This window comes from Coturnix japonica, chromosome 3 (genome assembly GCF_001577835.2).
Source record: "Coturnix japonica isolate 7356 chromosome 3, Coturnix japonica 2.1, whole genome shotgun sequence".
In the NCBI taxonomy this organism is placed as follows: Eukaryota; Metazoa; Chordata; class Aves; order Galliformes; family Phasianidae; genus Coturnix; species Coturnix japonica.
Genome location: NC_029518.1, coordinates 39,680,072 through 39,700,465, shown reverse-complemented (window position 1 = coordinate 39,700,465; position 20,394 = coordinate 39,680,072). Strand labels below are relative to the sequence as shown.

At 37.4% G+C, this 20,394-nt stretch overlaps 1 protein-coding gene across 11 annotated transcripts in view; it reads left to right on the top strand.

Moving 5' to 3' along the window:
- The window catches only part of QKI (QKI, KH domain containing RNA binding), a 138,069-nt gene that overhangs the window by 105,796 nt on the left and 11,879 nt on the right, over nucleotides 1–20,394 (top strand). For 4 of the 11 annotated variants that reach the window (XM_015858036.2, XM_015858029.2, XM_015858031.2 and 1 more), the window contains 2 exons: nucleotides 15,601–15,688; nucleotides 17,853–18,149. In XM_015858036.2, the coding sequence (XP_015713522.1) occupies nucleotides 15,601–15,688; nucleotides 17,853–18,149 (385 nt within the window). Of the gene's footprint in view, nucleotides 1–15,600; nucleotides 15,689–17,852; nucleotides 18,150–19,800; nucleotides 19,807–20,002; nucleotides 20,393–20,394 lie in introns of those variants that run through there. The other 7 variants (XM_015858035.2, XM_015858032.2, XM_015858039.2 and 4 more) reach the window with 6 other exon arrangements.

The following is a 20,394-nucleotide window of genomic DNA, read 5'->3' as shown; positions in this document are numbered from 1 at the left end:
CTTAGTGCAGGAAATGTGGTGCTACTGAGAACAGTTCAGACTACTGGCTTGAACCTGGCTTAAGTTAGATACATAGTACAAATACCTTACAGCAGCTCAGCAAAACTCATTGGTGTCTGTATGTAGTCTTCAAATTTCATACTCTTTGATTTTTCTTGTGTTTCTGGATTTTGATTCCAAAGGCTTGCTGGTCTTTAATGGGCCCCATCTTTAGAGCCTTGTGCCTTCTGTTTCATCCTCTCTGCTTGACTTGAACAGCTAAGGTGGACCTTAAGTGACAGTGAGAGCACAGAAATGGTTTAAACCAGTGTTTGCGTTTGTTTGTTTCTTTCTTTCTTTTGCCAGTTGAGATAATGAGAGAAGGATGGATATCTGATAGTTATTTATAACTGAAATCTGGGCTTCATTGTGTTACATTAGCTTTGCTGAGATCTTGTATAATCTTAGCTCTTCCCTGGCTAGAAAGTGAGGAAGAGATAGAGTTGCTACCTAATGATTTGCAGTTTTGTCTGTTTTTTTTAAATTTTTTTTAAAAAAGGTTTTTCATAACCCGAAAATTACTCATCGTTTGCATCAGAAACATTCCTCCATTCATTCTAGAGAAGGATATGCAACTGTGAGGAGAGAAGGAGATGTACCTCCTCATCCTGATAGAAGGCAGATTTTTTTTTTTGTAAGCATATTCTGTCTTTTACCTTGAGCAGTGCAGCGAGAAACCTTTTACCATTGTTATCCAATTGTATGATATATAAAAGACTCTGTATAGGACTTAAGTTACCTATTATGTTGTCTCAGGCATAACTGAGTTGGACTTACTGAGGTCTGAATTTATGGTGCCGACTGTTAGTTAGAAGCGAAATCTTTCTGCTTCACTGCTGAGCACAATTGCAGACTTCGGCTACTTACTTTGTGGATGAGCATAACAAAATAGCACTTGTCAAGCTTTTCTATAACCTGATTTTATTTCCTAAATAATAGAGAAGTAACCTGCAAAATTTTCTGCTGATTTCAGAGAGCTATGTTGCTGTACTGAATGTCTCAGGAGCAGCAGAATGCACAGAGAACTGTCCAGATAATAGGCACCAAAAATGGGAATACCGCAGGAGGGAAGAAGTGGGAAGCTGTGAAAAGTTCCCTGTGTTTAGTTCATCATATTTTCTAGGGTTCTTGGCTACTGCTCATCTGGAAATCTGGAGAATCAAAGAAGTTGCATTTTCTTGGACTAGTAGAATCCATAGGGTAGCATCTGTTTCTTCTCAAGGCACAAGCCTCTCTTTTCTGATAAAATTGTTAAAATTATTTTCATCCATTTTTCGTATGACTTTGCTGCTTCTTGGATATTGTCTCATTGGCTTCTATCTTTAGATTCCCTAAGTATCTATCTTTCTACATTTCTTTTCCTGTAGTCACTGACTTCATAAGCTTTTGGGAAGTACTATACTGGTAGTGAACTCTGGATCAGACTTTACATGTTGTTATACAAAGATTAGCTCTGCATGCAGAATCATGAAAATTAAATGCGTTGTCCCAAGACATGCAGTTCTTGGCTGACTGAAATCGGTTCTCACTCAATGTAGTTCTATTTTTTTTTTTTTATTTTATTTTTTTTATTTATTTTTATTTTTTTTGTTTTGGATAGGGGGTGGGGTGCGCTTAGCATTCTAAGTGTTGGATATAATGTGTAGTTGGTGTGGATTTAAAGTTGGTGGCCTACAATGTAAAGATTACTAGTTGAGTATGATTATGTTTTAGAAGAGATTTAAAATTGTGTTTTTTCAGTGCTTTTAGGAGTGCAAATATCAAAGCTCAAAGGTCTCTGCAAAACGTGAATGTTAGTAAATATTTATAGTAGCAAGTAAATGGCTGAGATTGTAGCCTTTGGTTCAGATTACTACACATGGAGAAACAATATTTCACATAGTTTAAGGTAGACAGTAAGAGGAGCATGATTAGTACCAGTGGTCAAGGCAGCAGTAGTAGTATTCCTCCACTGAAGACCGGCAGTAAGAATGACTATAAATAAAGAGAATTAGGCAGAAACTGGTAAAATAAAATTTAAAAAGTATTATGTGAGTTGGATAGAGAGTAAGAAAAATGAGCTGAGATAATTCAATATGAAGATAAATTGGTTGTAATGCGGTAAATTGCAGCTTCACCCTCAATTAGAAAAGACAATACCATGCTTCTAGTTTGGAAATTAGTTTGCTGATCTTTAGAATTAAATACTAATTTCACATGTCGACAGCTTCTTGCTGGGGAGGTTTCAGTTCTCCTTTCTCTGACAGAAAACTACTCAGGCCTAAAGTAAATAAATATCCTTTGCAGAGGCACACATCAATATGGCTCAGGTGTGTGTATGCTGATTGATGCAGGAGGGCAAAAGTGAGGAAAGAGAGTAGGATTGTGACCATCACCAGTTAGTTGTATTGACTTGCAGGTACTACAGAAGTGCTGGGTTTTTTTGCCTTTTCTTAATGAGTTGACTTCTCTGACAGCAGTATAAATCCTCTGCCTAATCATCCAGAAATTGTAGGCTAGCAAAAAGTATTCCAGTAGCATTTTAATTTTTTTTGCACTTCAGCATCATCTGTTGTGTGGTTTTTTGGTGTTTTTTTGTTTTTTTTTTAAAAAGTAAGCTTGTCTTTATGTGCTTCCACTCCAATAACTCTCTGTAAGTTTCCTATCTGATTGATTCCCATTCCAGCCTGTTTTTAAAGGTCTCTGTTTACTGAACTCAGCCATGTGCAAATACACTGGAGCTTAGTTCTACACATTCTAGAAACAAAAGTCCCTTTTTGAATCATTTCACAATTGCCCCAAATGCTTTTCAGTTCTTTTGGACCTTGCAGTCTGTATTTTCTTTGACTTAAGGAAAAGAACTTCCCCTCTTCCCACTGAGGAAGAGGAAGTCAGTATTCTTAATTTACTTTTAGAGTCAAAAAACTTCCAGCCCTTTTTAGGTACGATTACTAACTTTTAATTGTTTTCCTTTTTTTTTTTTTCCTTATTTTTTTTTTAATCTCAGTAAATCATTTTTATGTGCATGAAAGTAATTTTTTTGTTGTTGTTGCAAAATACTGTGTATAAGTATTTTCTAACTTAAAGGATTATATACGTGAATTTGGGTATTACTTTGGAATATTCATGAGATTCCACAGCTCAGAGGATTAAGAGGGGCTCAGGTGATTTATCCTGTTGTAAAGAGTGTATTTTAAGCCGCTTTTACTTATGGGTGTGCACCTTGTCTACTGGAATTTGGAATGATAATTCTGTGGTCTCTGAAAGATACTTTCATTGTACTTATTTCAGGTATCTAAATGGAAATAGATACTTCCTCATAATGATTGGATTAGAATAATAAGCGCTCGGAGAACTGCAGTCTGAACAATATTGGAACAGATTTATGGGTAAAGATGTGAAGAACGAGATTGAAATCTAGAAATGGGAAAATGAGAGAGTTTTGACTTGTTTGAGAGGGATTCAAGAATCTTCCCGAAATGAAACTGAAAATTCAGTTTGGAATGATTGATGTGCAAGGCATTGACAGTGAACATGTAGGAAAGGAGGAAGTTATCGTTTGAAAAGCCTGGAGTTACTTGGATGGATTTCATTTTTTAATAGTTCTCCACAAAGCTGATGCAATACACATTTCACATTTAAGATGAGTAGGAAAGCTACAGAGGAGCTCCCGCACAGAAATATTGCAGGATTATCCTATTGCAAATGGTTCCCTGAGTATGACATGACAGCATCTATCCAGACTGGCTTGGTTACTGCTGAGTGTTTCAGCCACAGTTCAGGTACTATTCAGCAGTTCAATAGTCAGAAAAGGAAAACTGTTAAATGAATTTTTAGTGCAATGCATGATTCCGAGTATCTAATGGGCTGTTCATATACAATGCTATAGAATATGCTAAGTTCAGCAACAAGTGGAAGCACAGAAGTCTTGATTGCTGTTTATTCCTGTCTCAGTATAGACTTGAATTTGCAGTGAAATTTGATCAAATTTTTAATGTGTGTCCTGCTAAATGGGTTCTTTAGCATTGTGTCTGTGTTTCTGCTGAGGAGGCAGGCTTTTAAAATAGTATGTAGAGCAGCAGGGTAAGGATGGGGAAATTAATTATTTAAGATAGGCCTGATAGATAATTCTCTCATTCTAAGAAAGCTAGACTTAAATTATTGTTTTATCGTGTTGGTTCATTCAAATATGATTGAGAAAATGGATTCAAGTTAGTCAGCCCCTTCTTTTAATATATTTTGGCACTTCAAATTTTCAGGTTAGGAAACTCCCTCAGCTTGCACTTGTGTGCGTATATCATGCTTTGTATTTAGTATCTTTAGTGTGTTCAGTGCAGAAAAACCTTCTACAACTTCCACTTAGGGAAGAAGAAAAATGATATTTACAGTGACCGTCTTCAGCCCAAAAATGCGACAAGGGGACAAGGGATATTCTCCAGAGAAGACCTCGGCGTATAGTCTTCTCTGGAATAACTTTCTAGAGGACTGTTGCTCTTAAGTGCAGAGAACTAGTTGCATTATGCAGCCTGCAGTGTTTGGCTCAGAGACTAAGGTGATCTTGAAATGAAGATTTTTTTAAAAATGAATGATTATCAAAGAACAACTGGTTGGGTAAAAATGCAGTGATGTTGAATTTAAACAAGTCAGAGAGGGCCACAATCGATATGTCTTAGTCCAGCTACGAGCTCCAGGATTTTTTCTTCAAGAACAAATAATAAATAATTGACCAAAGACCAACACATGCTTGAATTAATCTAAATGAAGTCTGCTGGACATATATGCACTTTTCTTAATGGAAGAAGTAAAATGATTATTACATCTGTGGAACAATCACAGGAAAATGAAGTATATTGCATGATTTTTAATGATTGATGAAGTTGTTGTAGTACAAAACACTGATGTTTTGTAATCAAAGCTGTTAAAAGCTGATGCTCAAGATTAATGGAATTAGTTAAAAATTAAAATATGCTCTATGTATATATTTTTCTGTAATATGTATGTTTCAAAATTGTCTTGGCTAAATCTGTGAAATCTTTTGAGGGTTTTAAAATGCTAAATTTGCATCAGAGCCACTATTAAAATAATGATACAAACTGATGGGAGAAACTTTCATGCCTTCCCTTGACTCCCTTGACATGAGCAGCTTTTCAGGGCTATCTGGGCTCCAGGCTGGCTCTGGCAGTTTGTCACAAATGGGAGTTCTGGTAGCTGGTGCTCCTGGGATAGCCACAGGTTGCAGCTCTGCTGGGACACAGCAGCGTTGTCCGTCGGTCACACGGTGTGCAGTGGGGTAACGCTTTTGGGAAGAAGCGTGCATCAAAGGCCCTTTGTTGATAGTCTTGGCTAGGCAGCATTGCGTTCTCGCTGCTGTCTCTGGAAAATAATCATTGGGTAGTCTCGAAAAGCTGAAAAGAAAGCTCAATAAATAGCAAAGAAAGCCTTCTCCCTAGCAACACACTGCCTTGGAGCAGCTTGAGCCTTCAAATGGAAGGTCATATGATTGACATATTTGTCCGCTGAAGAGAGTGCACACAATTCTTTTTTTCACATCTCTGTATTTTTAAGCTGTGTGAAAGCAGGTTTTAGCCAGCCGAAAGCGAGAGGAGCCCAGCCAGTTGGAATAGTCCTGTTGGCTTGCCGTGGGCCCCGTCTGCTCTGAGGGTGCAAGGAAAGTAGGACAGGCGTCTGTGGTGTTTATGAAAGAATTAACTTCGATTTTTAAAGAGTGACATTTATACTGGAGTAGCAGTAAAATGCATGTAAGACACATACGCTGTACTACAGTCAGCAGATCTGTGGCTTGCATCTCTGCTTGTAAGCAGCTGGAAGTAATTGTGAACTTTTAGTATGCATTCACATTTTAGCAGCTGTTGAGAATTACTTAAAGCATATATATATATATATACACTCATGTATATACTCAGTGCATTAGTCCCTAAGTTGCTTCCTCAGTTGGTCTAGAAATTTAAGACTCAAGTAGGTTGTGTTTTAAGACTCAAGTAGGTTGTGTTTTGTGCATCTTAGGTTTAAACATATGTATCTTTATGTCTCTATATTATATATTTCTCTGAGTTGTGGTTTTATTCAAACTCATTTGTCCTATTTACACATTTCAGTCATTTGTCATCAGACTGCTCCACCACACAGAGAGAGGAAAAAGTGTCAACAAAACTGTGCCATTGCTCAATATTGTTTTTCTGGGAATAGAACAGTTATGTAAAGAAACTACCAAAGGAGAGTCAGGTGAAACGCAGAAACACATATATGTGTTTTTTATATTGATTACCTCATCACGCTTCCCAGTCAAGATTCTTGTAGAATATGTGAGTGATAGCATGAAGCCGCTGGAAAACAACTGTTCCCTAAATCTTGTAATTGGATAAGCAAAAGCATTTGTGATCTTACTCTCTATTTTAATACATGAGTTTATTTTAATTGGTCAGTATTATCTTTTCAGGGCATCTCAAGCTGAAAATAAAAATATCTTAAAAGTTATTACCGCAGCTTGAAGTTCTGCATGACATCGTGCAGCCCTGAATCTTGTGTTTAATGGAACACTTGAAGAATGTACCCTTATTCACAGCAAGTCTTTCCAGTGTTCCCTCACCAGCAGTTATTTTTCTTTTGTTGCTTTAAGGAGAGAACTTGTCACATTCTTTCTAGATTACTAAATCTGATCTAAAATGAGATGTCACTTCTCTTACACTTTTATTATTATTATTTTTATGTGGGAACAGATTAAAAACATAAAGGACACGTTTTACATATGAAAACATGGGGTCATATTTCAGTACCATTTTGAGAATGAAAGGCTTTGTTTATGTACTAAAACATTAGCATAGCTGGAAACAGAATTAGCTGGCACTGGAGTCTGCAACAAAATGCTGGTTTTGAAATAATGGGCTCTTTTGGGAGATGAAGGATATGATGTCTGAGTTCAGTGCCTTTGCTGCACCTAAGAGAAATTTAGAGCTATTTACAGCGTATAAACTCAAATAGAAAACTCTTGAGATATCAAAATAAAAGTAAATATAATAGATGAAGCTAGACCTATGTACAAATATTTTAATAATAATTCTAATTTTATTTTTCTAACAACTGCCTATTATCTGTACAGTAGATCAACTGCCTTTATTGAACGTGGTTGTGGAGCATAAGTTAGAGAAATAACTTTTTATAATATACTGAACACACAACATGGGTCAAAGCATTTGTCCCAGTATATGTGGAGTGCGTCTACAGCATCTCAGAGTGTTTTGGCATGGTTCACTGTTACAAAAGGTAGAGATGGAATAAAGATCTGCATAGTATGGGTTACATTTGATTTCTGTTTTGTTCTGATTCCTGTTACGTTTGTGGTACTTCAGAGAGTGCTGGTAGAGCCTTACATGGGAAGTGTATACTAGAGACTTGCCTGGTAGCATCTCATTCAGTGTGCATATACTTTAGCTCCTTTTTTTTCAGCATTAAACTAACCACTGGGGAAGAGTTCTGAGTGTCTAGCACTCCGAAATTAGAAATACCAAAAATAGTGTTCAGCTCTGAAAGTTTAACTGGGTTTTCACATTGCTAAAAATAGATCTAATGCTATGGATCACATTATTGATAATTATTTCATCTGAATCTTAATACATGATACACCTTAATGTATTCCAGTATAATTGTGTCTTTTCAAAACTTTGTAGAGGGAACTGTATGGATGTTATTTTCTTTTAATACTTGAGATGGGCTGATGTGTGTGTATATACGTCATGAAAGGCATTTCTGTTCTGGAGTTTTGTCAGTCGCTATTGCTGTTCTGTGCAGTGTGTGGAGCTTCACGCCACTGATTTTATTAACACTTGGATGGTTAGGATATGAGGAAAAGACAGATGATAATTAAAAACAAAAAGCAAATCCTGGAAGTAATTACTGTAGAGTGTCCAGTATAATCAATCCAAAGGCTGTTATTTCCTTGAAATCCCAAAAGCCCGTGAGTTAAATATCAGCCCCTTATGACTGTTCTCAGTAATTGTTTGGGACAAGCGTAAAAGTCCACTAAGGTCAAACTGAATGCTTCAGGCAATATTTTGTTCAGTATATTAACAACTAGTACCTAGAAGGTATATGGTGAAACAGCCCCTAGGTTCCACTGGTACTATATTTCAGTTTGGCTTATAAAATGTGCTTCATGCTGATTTTTCTGTACCTTATCTGTATTTTCCTGTTGCAGAAATGGAAGTGTGTGTGTGGGAGGGGGGAGGGAGGAGGAATAAGGACACTCAAATATTACTGGTAAGCCAAGTATCATGATTAAACATGGATATGTCAGATAAGGTGATGGAAAGTGTAAAAAGATATGCTGCCTTTTCCCCCTAGTATATCTTTAACATTATGACCAATGAATTTGTCGAGTGAAACAGCACAGTCTTCTTTGCATATCATTTGAACTGAGAGCTTGCTTTGAAGAAGATAAGCAGGCTGTGTTGCCCAGAAGAAATAATGATGCTAATTTATCTTTGCCTGTCTTCACAGCCCTTGCAGCATGCATCGGTGTTGAAAAGGTAGTAAAGGAATAACTGAGCCACCTATTCAGTGCCATAGTATCATGAATGGCATACAGTGTTCTAAGAAATATGTCTGGTTTTAAAAGAGTGATTTCTTTTACTTTGTCTGAAAAGTATTTGGGGAAGCTTCCTGTAGTACAAGAAGAGCTGCTGAATGTGATGCCAGAAAACAATTACTGGGCAAATTCTCCTTATTACCAACAAAGTTATATTGTAGTCTTTCTGCTCCATCACCATCAGAAGTATATAGTCAAGGATGAGGAAGTTTAAATGATGTATGTTTACCAACAGCTTCTAGCCATCAATATTTATGTTCCAGGCATAGGAAGCTTCGGAATCTTTGTCATGTTTCTTGAGGGGAAGTGGTGATGGGATGTTTATTCCTTAACTCTAGGTAACAGAGTAGCTAGCCAGAAGTAGGGGGCTTTACAAAAGTAACATCTTAGAGTAGGTAATTGATGAGTAGTTCAGGCGCTCAGAATCTCTTAAAAAGCTCTATTCTTTCTTTTTTATTTCTGGTTACTTGCCATCTTGACTAGGATTGCATTACCATAGATACTTTGGTGTTTCAGCAACCTAGATGTTGAAACAAAAAAAACCCAACGCTTTCCAAATATAGAGTAAATTTTAAGCATGTGTACTTTCACTTCAACTTTTCCGATGTGTTTTCCTGTGATCTTTTATAATATATTATAGAATATATTGACACCTGATATCTGCTTTTTGTTTTAAATACGTGTATGTCTAGGAATTTGTACTATATTGTTTGTGAGGTTTTTTGTTTATCAGTTATGAATGGAAGGTTTTTGTCCCTGAATGGAGACATTCATGTGTAAAGAGTGTTTGACTGGCGCATGGTATGTTTGGAATACTTACTGATCTACAAGTGAATTGCAGTGGAACATTTCTCTTTGTCAGCTAGATAAAAGCATTCCACAGCGTGTTGAGTCAAAGTGAGTGTCAGAGCGCTGGCGAGGAAGCTGCAGCTGCTAGTCTGCTCTAGCAGTTGGGGACATGGGAAGGCAGGGTGACAGAGCCCTGTGGGGCAGCATTGCCTGCGGGCTGAGAAAGACAAGAGCACTAACAGTCAAATATTTCAGTGGTGCTATTCTGTTTTATCAGAATTCAGCTTAAATTAATAAGCTGCAAGTGCTTTGTATGTGACAACTGTCAGTGACTTTTCTGTTTGAGGAAGAAGTTTCCAGTGTTGTTGTTTTGCGTGCAGTAAAATGATTGAATGCATTGACTGTGTATTTAAAGATACGTTGTGCTGTTGGCAAAACTCTTAACCTGAAGCAATGTGGAGAAAAGCACAGAAACTTGGACAAAAGGTATTAGCTGGAAGTGGTGTCTGCTCTGCCTTAGAGGGTAGTGAGTATTTCTGCTTATCCAAAGGTGTTGTAGAGAAGGTGGCTGGCAGTCATGCCAGCACACACAGGTGCTGAGGCACTTTAAAGGTGAATGCTGCTCTTTGGTGCTCTTGCCTTGGTTTTTCTTGTCATCAGCCTGGTGGGAAAGACCCACTGCATTTGACTGAGGGAGATAAGACAGGTTTTTGGCCTTTGTATTTGCACGTGATTTACGTATCACTTTTCTTCACCACCACTTCTGCTTCTCACTTGCTGCTCCTTGTCTAATCCTGAAAGGCTGGCCCTGGTGGATCTGATAAAGGACTGCTGCTTTAAAGCCAGTGCTGGCTGCTCCTTTCCTAGGGCTGAGCTCAGTTCAGTTCATGAGAAACCAGCTGAAGCGCAGGAATGTGTGACGGCATGCAAAAACACCATCCAACATGCATGACATTTGTAAGCTGATGAAAGGCACTAACATCACCTAAATAAGCATAAATCTGTGGCTGTGAATGCTGGGAAAAAAGAAGTCATATTTTCCAGAGTAATTACTGTAAGGGGAAAATGTGTGAGTTGTTTCTGTAGAAAGGCTCAAAGCTTTCCCTGCTGTTATTAGTAGTGAGAATCAGAATACGTTTTGAGACTTACCAGTTAAGAACTGTGAGGCTCAAGGAGCTCTATCAGGATAAAGTATGTCTGCTATCATATCACTGAGCGGATTGTTTGGCTGGTGAATTAATGCAGCTGCAGTCACCTAAGGGGCTTTGTGTGGCTCAGTGTGGTCCAGCAGCAGTAAGAGCACAGTGTGGGTACTGACTGGCTCCGCTGTGCGCCGCTCGTTCATCTCTGCTCAGTAGTATCCATTGCTATTTGATTCTTATTTTCTTTCCTTTTCTTTTACAAAAGTGCCCTTCTGTCATTCTCTACTGTGAGTTATTACAGGCTTCTCATCCCATTATTCCACTTTCCTCAGAGCTGCCAGTATGCAGAAGCTGATGGTGTGCCCTTTGCTTCTGAGGACAATGTTGTTGTCTCCCCAAGTCCTTCATTGGAACAGTGCAATGAATGCACTTGTCTTTGGAATCCGTGTGTTTGTTTCTTTCCAGCCTGACACTGTATCTGCCTACCTATCTAATGTGTCTACCTTTTGTGTATGAATGAAAAGTTTAGAAGTATTGCATTCCTAAGTGTGTACTGCATGCATATGAGAATCTGAGGGATTTGAGTGCCTAAAATACAATGATTTCAGAAATACTAGTTAAACAAAAGAAATTCTCTGAGGTTCTCAAGATATCTGAGGTTCAGCAGGGTTGAAGTTAAGCTTGTATGCTGAAAATGCAATGAAGTGATTAGAAAAATAAGGAGGTAGTAGATTTCTCTATCTGAACTCCCTGTTTCGTGACATGAAACAAGCTCTCACTAATAGTCATTACATAACAATGTTCCACAGTTTTCTCTTAAACAACTAGCGTTACCCAGTGTAGGAGATGGAATTATGGTTTTAGGTGTGCATCATTATGGTGAGCCTTGTGTATTCTGTTTGGTGTTCTTCACTGTGGGCCTCATGCCTGTTTCAGATACAGCAGCAATGGCCTCCACCTTCCTCCTCAGTGAGGTGACACTCCCCTTCTGCATTCCCAGAGGGGAGCTCAGTCAAGATAGCTCTTGATGTTTCATTGGTATATCTTCCTAGGAACTGTTATAACCAGATAGTAATTTTAAGTAACAACAATAAAAAATTAATAATTCTTCATCGGTTATAGGTGAGCATTACATATACAGCCGCACTGAGAGACTTAGTGCAGGGGGCACTAGGAATTATTAGTAGTGTTTTAAACCTTGTGACCATTCGTCCTCCTCTGCTAAGGATTAGAAAACCAATTGACTGTGGTCACTGGTCTGTGGTCTCCTTCAAATCTTTTTACTGCGAGCACAAGTAGAGCTGAGCTGCTGCGAGGAGGGCAGCAACCACACACCCTTGTCTGCACATAGCTGGCTTTGTCAGGATTTACTGCATCTTCTCAGTATTTGTATTCAGTGAGCAGCTGCGAGTGCTTAGATTTAAAGAATTAGGTTTCAAGATACCATTTAAGGTTGTTTTTTTTTCTTTTTTTCATAATCTGCATGTTATATTGCACAGGAGAAATAGAGGAAGCACTGAAGATTTAAGAGGATGAGAGGTTTGAGTCAATCACTTGAGCTTCAACTTAGTAATGCAAATCTGGCTTTAAGTGACCTTATTGATGTTTGCTCAAAGTAGCTTCCTCTCGGTACAAATGACTGAGCTTTGTTGTAGCTATTGTACAGGAAACGTACTGTCCCTTTAGAGATTGCCTTTGTATCCCTGATGCAACCTCTCTTTGCTTTAACAGAGAGTGCCTGCAGAAATGCCTGCAGCTAGGATAGATTGCTTCGGTGTGCCTCATTTGATCATCTGTCAGCAACCAAGAGAGGATAGGTCAGAGAAAAACACGGGCCCATTTCTCTATCCCGACTCTCGGAAATGGGAGCTTTTGACTATTGGTGAATGTTGCTCACGTAGAGATCTTAAAACCAGAGGCTGAAGGACGTGAAAGGGTCCTGCCCACTTCTGTGACCAGCAGCTGGAAGAGAGGAGGCAGGCGGCTGCTAAATTTTGGGTGCAAGGGGCTGCAGCCCAGGCAGGGTAGGGCCCCGTCCGGAGGTGAGGGTTTTGTGTAATGCACAGCGACACCTTCTGGGCGCCTGGCGCGATCCTCTCTGGGCAGCAGTGGAGTTGGGGGGGTCATTTGTTTTGCTTGGGGTGTTTTGTTTTTTGTCTGTTTTTTTTTCCTTTTCTTTGCAGAATAGGTGCTTGGGCAAACGAAATACCCAAAACTGAAAGGCCTGTTAATATATGGCAGTGCAAGTCCTCGTCTTGTATCTGTGAAGTATCACCGATAGCATCCTTAAAAAGTGCTCTAAATTGTGCTTGGGAACCTGTTTAAAGAATATCAGTTTTATCAGCTGCCGAGCGGTACTCCGGAGAATTAAATCTGTAGAATGAAAATGAAGGGCTCAGTCTGTTTTGTATGCCAAAGACTGCTCTTAGTTTCATAAACGTACTTGGTAATCCAAGTAACTGCCACATCTTTTTTCATAGAAAGCATAGAGACCTACAGGAAAATTAAAGATCCAAAGTCAATGTGATCACTTAGGCTGGGTTTTGTTGCATTTAAGTTTCTGTAACTCCTTTTGGGGTTCATGGAAGGAAAAAAATAATGTTTTCTGTCTTTGAGTTTTTACCCTATAAATAGCTACGTTTGGGAAACGTTCACCGTGGTCTAAAATCTGGGATAATAGAGTTACTAAAATTATCCTAGCAAATGGAATGAAAGATTCAGCATTTACTGAGACTCATTAATAGTGTCAGATCAATCACCTGAACTCTTATTTGGAGGAAGTATGCAATTTTAGTAACACTAATATAACAGTATGGGAGATACAGCTGACACTGTGAGGGCTTTTCTTTTCTGGTCACATGCGTTCAGTTAATAAAGCCAAGCAAAATAATAATAATAACAAAGAATTACCATGAAGGGTGGAGGAGAAAAGGGGGTAAATGTGTTAAAAATCGTAATTGCTAGAATAGAATCTGAAAAATGAAGCTGTATCCAGAATAACCAGAATTGATAGATTCTATCTCTGGGTAGAACAATAGGTTGGGAATTGTTTTTGTTGCATCACAGTTGACTACATAGTACAGATAATTTACCAGCAGTGATGCAATGGGGTGAGAATATCTTTAAAAATAGAAATTCTTTATGTGTCAATTGACTTACGTCTCCGAGGATTTCACATTAAGCATACTATAATCGGTACATTTTGTATTCCAGAGAGTCTGATTCTAATGACTGTATAATCTGAGGTTTCTGGATAGCACAGTGCTTAACAGTACAATTAATTTGTAGTTAAAATGTTAATTGAATGGGTATTTACTTTTTCAATATAAGCGTTCGTTTGGTCTGTCATACAGTATGTTAATTGAATGGGTATTTACTTTTTCAATATAAGCGTTCGTTTGGTCTGTCATACAGTATTTAATATATAAATACAGTGATGTCTAACTATTCTGCATGCATAGCAACAACATGAATTGTTAATGTGTTTAATCTTTGTGTTCAGGTAAATCCTCAGTATTACAGTTGGGACTTCAGTTTTTGACATCCGAAAGTGATTTAGACTCGACACATCTACTATGTTGATGTTAATTTCTTGATCTGAAAAAAAGAAAAATGCATAAAAATCCGATGTTAGCTTCCAGTGGGGAGCAGGGGGTGCTTGAGCAGCCCTCACACTAAGTAGTTTATTTGGCTAAATACAATTTTCAATCTTTTCTTCCCCTTGCAATTTAATACGTTACTTCTCTTTGTTTGGGAAGTGAAGCATACATAACAATCTTTTCCTTCAAATTTGTCTGATTTTTTTTCCCATATACTTTGGAACCACTGAATGTGGATTTTCTTGTCAACTCCTAACTGGGATGAGATATTTCAGTGCTACAGTTTCATAGAAGAGTTATTTAATAGTATAGTTTTTAGATTACTGGTGATGATTGCTGTTCTTTGCAGCTCCTAATTCTGCTTTCCATAATCATCTGTGCTCTTCAAAGTCCTAATTCAAACCACCTGTTGGAGTTGTAGTTTTAGACAAGCAAACAACTGGCTCTGGAATCTGACTGTCTTTCAAAGCAGAAAGCACAGTGTTATCCAGGCTGTCATTACCTTTGAAAAGCAGAGCGGGGAACGTGTAAGCTGCCCCTTCTTCCTTCTGAGTGAGACTTTCAGCAGTAGTACAGAATATGAGAAGCAAGGTGGCATCTCAGCATTAAAGTAGATACAGATGACCATCTCTCTTGGATTTCGTATGTCATTTTCTTGTTTTTTGGTCGATAGAACATAGTCTCAACAAATGATAGTATTTCAGGAAAAAGAAATCTGAAAATGTCTAGTCTTCAAATAGTCAATGGCATTAATTATACCTTTTTTATGTTAGTAACTGAAAAAGAGAGTGGTTTTTCTGTAGGGTTGGTATTTTTTGGTTGTTCTTTTACTAAAAATCCAAATAATATATATGGAAATTGCATGATACCATAAAGAGTAGATAACTTGAGATATATCAAATCCAAGTTTAGGAGTAATGTATACTCTATAAATAATGGATATATCCTCATCAGAGAATGTCTATGTTTCAAAGTTCTGACTTCCTTCTTACAGCAGTTGTTGATGTTTAGAAAGTTGCTCAAGTAATTTTTTTATTTTTTTATTCTTTTTTACTGAAGCAGTCAGTCAGTATTGCCTACATAGGTGCACATTAAAATAAAGTTGTGGAAAAAATGTGTGGTGTCCATTCTTCGTCCCATCTTAAATAGTTTCTGTCAAGTTTGAATATGAAGACTGTCAAGTTTGAATTTGAATATAGCTTTGTTTTTTGTAAACTTGGCACGAGACTCTTGCAAAACTCTCTAAGATACATATCAATATTAGTTAATGGTAGGTAATAGGCAACTTGCACTTAATTTTAATGAAAAGTTGTCAAAATTTGCTGGTTTTTAGAAGAATGGATAACCATTTCCTTGGTTAAAATGTGACAGTATTTTATTCTAACGCCCTTAGATCTTATGAACTAGTGAATTAATAACCTAAACTTTCTTCCTATCTTTTCATATGCAGGCAGAAGGAGAAGACAGCCTTAAAAAGATGCAGCTGATGGAGCTTGCAATTCTGAATGGCACTTACAGAGATGCCAACATCAAATCACGTAAGCATGTTATAATCTTGAGGGTCAGTGCAACAGTAGTGTTTTTGTAGGGTTTGATTCCTAAGTCTGCTTTCTGGAAAATGGGCTGTAGCAACTGGGCTGGAGAATGGAAGGCACTGTTAAATAAACAAACAAACCAGAACAATAGGTGGCCGTGGGAGGGCATCTCCCGGAGATAAGTTTTGCCAGATTTTGGGTGTTTTTTTGTTGTTGCTGATTGCTTTCTATTTCTTTCATTTTTATTTTGTCTTTCTCATTTAAAAAAAAAAAAAAAAAAAAAGTTTGAGTTGAAATCTTTACAGATTCATAGTTCAGACTAAATGGGTCCCTTACGCCAGATTTTACTATGTTAGTCTTTTTTTTTTTTTTTTCCTTAATACGTATAAAGAACAATGGACACCTTTTCCATTTTATTATCAAATAATGAGTTTGAAAATATTACATGTGTTCAGCATACTGTGAATACATTTATCTGTATTATATTCCTTCCTTTCATCTTCCTTGCATGTGTTCCCCCAATGTTACGTTTTTTCCAGCAATTCAACTGATTTCACTCCTGAGTTCACAGGGATCAGTGATGTAATGAGCCATTTTTGCAATGTCTTCCATTAGATTTGTGTGAGAAAGCTTTTGTAAACACATGTATGTGCATGCTTACACTTTAATTACATACACCAACTAATGACAGCATATATATGTATATTATGCGTGATATAAAGTGTTTTCTTTAGTTTAAAATCTAATTTCTGCTTCTGAAAACATAATTTCTGATGCTCTCCCAGAGTAAACTTTTGCCATAGCTACGATACTGATATCAAATGTAGGCACAGTGAAGTCGTTTTTTTCACTAAGGGCCTACTGGTATTTGCAAATTTGTTTCTCCACACAAACTCCATTTCAGTGTTGAATATGCTTAAAGGTTGGAATGCAGTTTGGTCAATTTGAGAGCACTTACGCGGGTGTAATTATTTTGATTGGAAAGGTTATGTAAGCAAGGGCTTTTAACACCACAGTGCTGGTGATAAGTCTTCACCTCCTAATTAATACCATAATATCTAAAGCTAGCTCAGTTTTAAAACCATTAGAGACCTCAGTTTATTGCAAATTTATGAGTAAAATAACTTTTAGATTAGTTTAAATTGGTGCAAATTTTTGCATAGAAACCTTTATATTAATTGGAGTGATTTCTTTGCTCTGTTCCCACTGGTCTGTTTTAAGTGTAGGTGGGATGATGTTTGTGGGTTTTGTTGGTTTTTTTTTCCATTTTCTGACTAGATATTTCCATGCTACTGTTCAGTCTTTGATAATGAGATACTTTCATTGTTTGCATTATGACTTTACTGAAAAGTTAAGATATAGAATCCACGGTGATGTATTTCAGCTGAAGAAAGGAACTGAAAATGTTCAAAGTTAGTTTTTTGTTTTGTTTTGTTTTTTTAAATTTCTGCATTGAGCATTTTTGTTTAAAAAAACAAAACACAAAAACAATAAATCCACAAACTGCACCATCTCAAATCTGAAAATCTTTCCACACGTTTTTTTCAGACCACCTGTAAGTTAATCAAATCAGTGTAGATCAGCAGGCATGCGAAGAAGCTTTTACAACTAAGAGTTTTGTTTGACTGTAGCCAGCTGATCTGTGCTAGTGATTCAGTTGTTGTTTGTTTTGTCTGCCAGCAGACTTCAAATAAGAGATCCAAGAGATCTTTGAATGAGAGATCCAGAAATGTAGAACTCTGATATGGTAGCTCTGCATAACTGAGTATCTGTGGACTCTGTAGTTGCACTACATTTTGTGCTCTGTATTTGATTTTGAAAGTATTTTCCTTGTATCTCCTGCATGCATCTCAGTCTCATGCAGTCTTTATAGCATAAATGGAGAAATGTGGTCTAAATGGAGCTTTTGTGCTATGTAACCTGTTTGAGAAATCTACCTCACTGTTTTACAATGGCTTTTTTATTTTGCATGTTCATACTTAATCACACTGGAAAATGGAAAGCTGTTTGCATTTGAATGGTGTGCTTTGGCACTGTGTGATCAGCGCATGTACTAATGATTTCCTTTTATTTTTCTTCTTTCCTACTTTTCCCCTTTTTTCCCATTCTTTCCACGTTTTGTACTGCTGTCTCCATACTTTCCTCTGAATTTCTTTGCTTACTGTAGCAGCCCTTGCCTTTTCTCTTGCAGCAACAGCCCAGGCTCCAAGGATCATTACTGGGCCTGCGCCTGTTCTCCCACCAGCTGCCCTGCGTACTCCTACGCCAGCTGGCCCTACCATAATGCCTTTGATCAGACAAATACAAACCGCTGTCATGCCAAACGGAACTCCTCATCCCACCGCTGCAATAGTGCCACCAGGACCCGAAGCTGGTTTAATTTACACCCCGTACGAGTACCCCTACACACTGGCACCAGCTACATCAATCCTTGAGTATCCCATTGAACCTAGTGGTGTATTAGGTAAGACTCTTTGCATGCATGACTGCAGAATACATCATACACTTTTGTGATATTTGCATCTAGAAGTCATGGGGCTTAAAGGGAAAAAAACAACAACAAAACACACACACACTATTGCCTCAGATATATCACAGTTGCCTAGGAAGATGGATGGCGTAATTCAAACATTTTAACATGTTTTGCATTTTTAAATGTATATGTATGTAATATGTGTTTAGCATATTTGTAAGATTGTTGAAAACAAAATCTTAGGGTTCCTGTGTCATGAGATGGCAGATACATAGACAAGAAAAAAACAAATAGACGTTGATATCATACGTAGTTTGTTCTCCCATCAACGCCAGATTTGTTTTCCTGTAATCATTGGAAAAACAAACTTTTAATTTTGCAGTCTTTTTAGTAGCCAAACAGGAGAGAATCGGAAGATGGTTTTTCAGTTTGTTTGTTTGGTTTTTTTTCTTAATTTAGAGCACATTTGATCCATCTCTCCTCAGCGTTAGGAAGCTGTAAATCATTTTGTAAGCAGAAAGTAATTTCAGTGGATAAGTGTAAAGGAAGCTAAGTTTTGAGCAATGGACAATACAATTAGCAACGTTATTGATTGCTTTTTTTATATACATTGTTTGAAATGTCCATCATTCCTAATATTTCAGAACATTGACTTGCTGTGTGAAGGCAAAAATGATAAAGCAGCCTTGACAATTTGGTTAGCTAGTCAATGTGGAGCGAGCAGTTCCTATAGTGTCTTCGTTCCCTTCTGTCTGCAGAATATAAATAATCTTTCCTCATTAGTTTGTTCTGAATTGCATATGACCTTGGCGCTGCATAATGTTGATTTTATGGAACTTTGATCTTAGTTTGTTCAATGGCAGTTATTGATTTACACAGATTCTAAACTTCTCTAATGAACACTGGACAATAAGGTTCAAAGTCAATATTTTGTTGAAAGTATTGCAAAAAATCAGTGTTTCACTTAAATGATGAATAGTTGTTATCTGTCTGTGTGCATTTCCCCATTACACAGTAAAAAACAAGATGTATTTAAGAATTTCCCTTTCAGGATTAGTAGGCACTAAGCAGAAGTTCCAATAGGGCGAAATTATTCAGTAGGTCTGTCTTTGGGCATCTTGTTTTCTACTATCTGAAAGCCAATATCCAGTGACTATATGATAACGTCACCATTTATTTATTTCCTATAAACAAGTGCATGCCCTCCCCAGCTCCACCACCCTGATCTATTAGTCCTTACTGTGGCGCCTGCAATATCTCCTGGGGTAGAGTTGCAGTTACAGGCACTGTCACAATACCTATCCTGTTGCTGGTTAGGGGTAATCTCCCCTCCCGAATTTAGTTAATACCAAGTAAAGAAATAGTAATAAGTTAATATTATGCAGGGAACTTTCACTGATTTCTCACAGGATTTTGCATACTTTTATCCTATCACTCCCAAAAGGCTGTTGATGCCGTCCAGGCACAGCTGGGAGTGCAAGTGTGTAGCCTAAAATGGTTCTCTCTAAATAGTCTGATTTTGAGAAAGAAGAGAAAAAATATCACCACACCCCTGTTTGCATAGCATGGAATCAGTGAGTAATATGACATCTGCTCTATTATCTGAGCATTTGCATTGATTTAATAATAATAATTAAATGAGGTTTTGGTTGAGTTTTACTTCATAATATACTCATGCTCGTGAGTAATGTTACATATTTTTCTGCTGGACCTTTAAGTTACCTTAAAACAGCTCTGAGAAAAACGACAGGGGAATGAATCCCTTTGAGTATTTTGGGGTTATTGGTGCTGGAATCCAATTTTAGTTGGTGTCTAACTTTGAATTCCCTTCCTTTTATCTTTAGGTATGGCTTTCCCAACGAAAGGCTAAGAATTCAAGAACGGTCTTAACTGATCCTTCATCAGATCTGAATTTTAACAAATGCTTAGTTTCAGCAGCCTTGAGAAAAGCTTGGCCTAGCAGTCAGTGACTTACTTGCACTTTTTTTGCACATAGATTTAAAATAAAATAGTGCTATTAATTTGGATTAGCCCCTATTATTACAGAGTAGCTGTAATTTATGAGTGTATAGTAGTATACTGACTGCTAAGTGTTCTATATAGTGTTTGCTTTACTAATCACTTAATTCATTGCAGTTCATACTTATTGACTTAAAGTTTAAAATTCCAATCTGTAGGCTTGAAGAATTGCTTTAAAACTTCTTTTTTTTTTTTTTTTTTTTTTTTTTTTTTGTGG